At 41.6% G+C, this 4,425-nt stretch overlaps 1 protein-coding gene across 1 annotated transcript; it reads right to left on the bottom strand.

Annotated features, from left to right (window-relative positions):
• Positions 1–884: 884 nt before the first annotated feature.
• LOC119330584 (gamma carbonic anhydrase 1, mitochondrial-like) lies at positions 885–3,849 on the bottom strand. The gene is made up of 5 exons (XM_037603698.1): positions 3,605–3,849; positions 2,426–2,569; positions 2,232–2,357; positions 1,543–1,694; positions 885–1,395 (listed from the first exon to the last, which is right to left on the bottom strand). Exons 1-5 carry the CDS (start codon positions 3,708–3,710, stop codon positions 1,135–1,137), a joined length of 789 nt encoding a protein of 262 aa, XP_037459595.1. The 5' UTR covers positions 3,711–3,849; the 3' UTR covers positions 885–1,134.
• Positions 3,850–4,425: the final 576 nt, after the last annotated feature.

The following is a 4,425-nucleotide window of genomic DNA, read 5'->3' as shown; positions in this document are numbered from 1 at the left end:
GATGTTTGCATGCAAAACTAATTCATTGTCAAAATTACCACATCTAATGGAAAAAAATGTAGCATGACTGCAATAAAAAAATAGACCAAGCTCATAACGCGTGAGGTGATCACCTATGACACAATACATGGAATCACAATTACCTACAAATGTACTTTCTCTGTTTGGGTTTATAAGCCCCACTTAAATTTTGAGTCAAAGTTCACCTAAAATTTGAATAATAAAGTTTAAATTATGTGTCTAAAAAGTATATCAATAAGAACTACTTTCAAATACGAATCCAAGTATACACTCTCGACACTCAAAATTTGACGGGGCTAATAAACCCGGACGAAGAATTCCACATCTACCACCCAGAGCAAGAAAATTCAATAAACCCACCGCCTAAGATGTAGGAATATATTTCCGGTAAAATGTATGGCAGTGTTCAACATATTTTAAGCTATAAAAACTGGTAAATCAAACGAAAAAATTGCTGAAAATCTAGCGACTATGAAAGTAAAGTCGCCTAGACTGAACTCAATATACATGCAATTACTTCTACTCTCTCCGTCCAGGTTTATAAGCCCCTCTTGTATTTTCAGTTAAACTTTAACTAATAAAATAGTATGATTATACCAAAAAGGAACTCAATTACTCAAATATGAATCCAATAGTATGATTTTTGTCATATAACTTAAATTTCACTTCTCAAATTTACGGTCAAAGTTTCACTCAAGATACAAGTGGGACTAATAAATCTGGAAATTTAAAAAGCAAAAATACCTATAAATCCAAACCACGGCCTCAAGATCATGCATGCCTACAGGACACCTCAAGATGCATGTTGTTTTCCCCTCACGTAGGTTTATCTCCTCCAGTGCATCTCACAATTTCAGCCAGAGTAAAAGTATGCACGCAGTGAACGCTACTGGTAAATTTGTGTGAAATGGTTCTGTTTGTTCCATAGGTCTTAAAACATATGGAATACAAAAACTGAACTACATGGTCAGCTTTAGAACATCGCTCGACCCAAAATTATTGAAATTGACGTAAACCGCCAAACTCACTGCGCAGATAGAGATATAATATAATAATTCAAACTGAAGATGGTGAAGGCACCAAAGAAAGGAAAAAAAAACAGATAACCAAAGCTTATTGAGCAGGGGTAGAGCTGGGTGGCGCTAGCTCTGGAGGGACCACTCGAGTGCCACTAAGCATGGAATCGTCTTCCTCGTCCTGGTGAGCTACTTTCTTGCGCAACACTTTCTCAAAATCAATCTTTTCCAAGGGCTTGGCATTCTCAACAGCGTGTGCCTTGGCTAAGTTGGAGTAGTTGGCAGCCGATTCCGCAATAAAAGCAATCTCCTCATCTGTGAGCTTCCTCAGAAATTTCGCAGGGTTTCCACCCCATACCTAAATTGAACAGGGATAGTCAACAACAGAGCACTTGCTGAGATAAGATAATCAAACAAGAGTTACTTAATTAAAAAAAAGATGAGCAAATGTGTCTGAGATGACCTAAATAAGAATCCAAACAATAATGGTGAAGTAAAGCACAACCTCTCCACAAGGGATCCTTGTGTTCTGTCTTACAAGGGCTCCAGCAGCAACCATCCCATGCTTTTCCACAATAACACCATCTAACAGGGTTGCTCCCATACCAACAAAAGCTTCATCCTCAACGGTGCATCCTTGTAATACAGCACTATGTCCTGCGAAACAAAGTTTGGAACATATATATTATATCAGAATACCAGTGATTTTTTTACATGAGAACGAAGGTCCTACATGGAAGAAAACAGGTTTAGTGTCAGATTGGTTCTGGCATATCATATAGTGGGCAATATGAGAGGCAATGGGTACCATTACCAATATCAGAGTTCAAATTTCGAATACAAATGTTTATTTATAGTGCATATCCTCTGCTAAATGTATGTCAAGCTAACTCTACTAAGGTTTTGCACAAAAGCTCAATTGCTCAAACTGTCTTCGAATTATCGATACTATTGTGTTGGAATAAAAACATGGTATCTGTCTGGTATGTATGCTTACAGTCCAGAGAGCATAATTTAGGGCTCCAATAACGAAATATTTGTGGATACCAATGAGAAGTAGTACCCCGATAAAGATCAGTAACAATTTTACTATACTAGACTTTGGTGTAAGCAAATAATGAACAATTAAACATCGCGAGGCTATGGAATAAAGCAATGGTTAAAACAAGAACCAGAAGGTATATCTATATTTACCTACTGTGACATTGTCTCCAATGATGGTTGGAAAGACTTTCCCAGTTAGATTAGATTTTGCCACATGCACAACAGAATTGTCCTGTATATTCGTCCCAGATCCAACTTGAACGTTATTTGCATCACCTGAAATCAAGTACGTTGATTTAGCAAAGGAGACCAAAATGATGCTCACTGGGAAATTGAGCACAAACCTCTTAAGACGCAGCCGTACCAAATTGAAGACCCTTGTCCAACTTGAACATCGCCAATAAGGGATGCACTTGGAGCGACAAATGCCTCTTTGTGAACATGAGGGGCTTTGTCAAAGATGTTCATAAGTGTGCGATGCCTTGAAACTGGGTAGGTCCAAAAAAAATCATGTTAGCACTTTGATAGTTATAGTTGCTCACAACAGCACAAACAATTATAATGTATGTCAACATAAAACATAGCAATAATAATTAGATGCAGTGTACAACACTACAACATAAGCAGCATCCTGCAGATAAGCGTTCAGAAGATCAAATGATCAGAAAGTGTCATCTACCACTTCACAGCCACAGAAAGCTAATATGCAGATGAAGAAAAACTTACAGATGGATACACATTTTATCCATCTACAGAGTGTGACATGAAGAGGGAATACAAATTCATGAGCTTGATCAGGGACTAAGTGATCAAAGAAGATAGAGTCAATCAATATAAGTAAAATGGCAATGCCTTTTTTGTCACTGAAATGTGACACTTAGATATCATTCAGGAGATGTGCGATCAAAATGCTAACACGGGATTGCTAAGCTTACAAATATACAGAAACAATACCGCAGAAAACGACAAAAATAACATCATCAGATACACAAATAAGGGGTGAACACAACATATGCACATCCAAGGATAATGGGATCGATTAGGAAGAAATGTGCAGAACCAAATAGGCAAGTTCAGTTAATATGCAATTAGTATAAATATAACTGGGTAAGAGGCAAGTTCTACCAAAGAGTGACCTACAATCCGTACACTGTCCACCTCTGTATTTTTACCATACTATACATTAAACATGTTAACTAACTAACCGAAACGTCAGTAAATAACCAACACTATATTTCACAAAATGAACTGAGCAACTCATCGTAGAACGACGGTCGATTTGAATTCGAATCTGTGCAAGACCTTGATGACCTAACAATGGACAACCCAGCCCCAATCTAATGGGACACACATAACCGTGATATTTCCTGAACCGTCCCTAACCCTAAGCGGCATTCTCGATCTGCTCACTCTTTTGGGGCCGCCCGAGAAGAACACATCCACGCGATGCCCGGAGTATCCGCAAAAATCGACGAGGGAGGGGGGGATTGTTAGGGGCGAGGGAATGTGTTTATGCTTCTTACTCTGCTCGTGGAAGAAGTAGTTCCCCTGGAGGCGGCAGCCGAGGCGGTCGAGGGCCTGACCGGTCTCCCGGATCCAGAACCCCACCGCGTAAAATGCCTTTGCCATCTCTCGGGGCGGCAGCGGCGGCGGCGGCGGCGGCGGGCAAGGTCGCAGAGGCGGCGACTGCGGAGGCGGCGGTGGCCTTGCGTTTGTTGCGTCGGGAGATCTAGAGGAGAGGGGGGAGCTGAGCCGGGAGCATCTCCAATGGATGTAAAAATTGGTGATGTAAAAATGATTATAGGATGGAAGAGAAAGTTTTTTTTTTTGGCATTAAGGTGTAAAAAAATTGGAAAGCAATTGAAACATAGGATCTAATGGTGGGAGGCCGAGAGAAGGATCTGATGGTCATCAAGAGCCGAGCTCGATTCGGCCGGCGGTCACCGAGGACAGCAGTCGCGAGGCACAAGGAGGCGGGGGTGCAGCCAACTTCCGCGACGGCGCCCCACCCGAGAGCCAAATGAGGTCGGCAGCGGTCGCCGACCGGTAATTGACCTTGATAGCTGATGGTGGTCCAGTGTAACGCCCCGAGACCGATGTGTCAGGTGTCCTCCGCTTATTCGCTGTTGTTGCCTTGTCATTGCTTGCGTGTCATGCTTTGCATATCATGTCATCATGTGCATTTTATTTGCATGCATGTTCGTCTCTTGCATCCGAGCATTTTCCCCGTTGTCCGTTTTGCATTCTGGCGCTCCTATCTCCTCCGGTGGTCATTTCTACCTTTTTTTCGTGTGTGGGGGTTAAACATTTCCGGATTGGACCGAGACTTGCCAAGCGGCCTTGG

The sequence above is a fragment of the Triticum dicoccoides genome, chromosome 7A (genome assembly GCF_002162155.2).
Source record: "Triticum dicoccoides isolate Atlit2015 ecotype Zavitan chromosome 7A, WEW_v2.0, whole genome shotgun sequence".
Classification (NCBI taxonomy): Eukaryota; Viridiplantae; Streptophyta; class Magnoliopsida; order Poales; family Poaceae; genus Triticum; species Triticum dicoccoides.
The sequence above is the reverse complement of the archived record's forward strand: the minus strand, read 5'-3'. Positions and strand labels throughout refer to the sequence as shown.

Excerpts from the sequence above, each read along its gene's own strand:
- LOC119330584 (XM_037603698.1), bottom strand. The coding sequence starts at position 3,710 with ATGGCAAAGGCATTTTACGCGGTGGGGTTCTGGATCCGGGAGACCGGT. Across the intron at positions 2,570-3,604 it reads CTACTTCTTCCACGAGCAGA|TTTCAAGGCATCGCACACTT; the intron begins GTAAGAAGCATA and ends GGACCTACCCAG. Across the intron at positions 1,695-2,231 it reads TGGAGACAATGTCACAGTAG|GACATAGTGCTGTATTACAA; the intron begins GTAAATATAGAT and ends TTTGTTTCGCAG.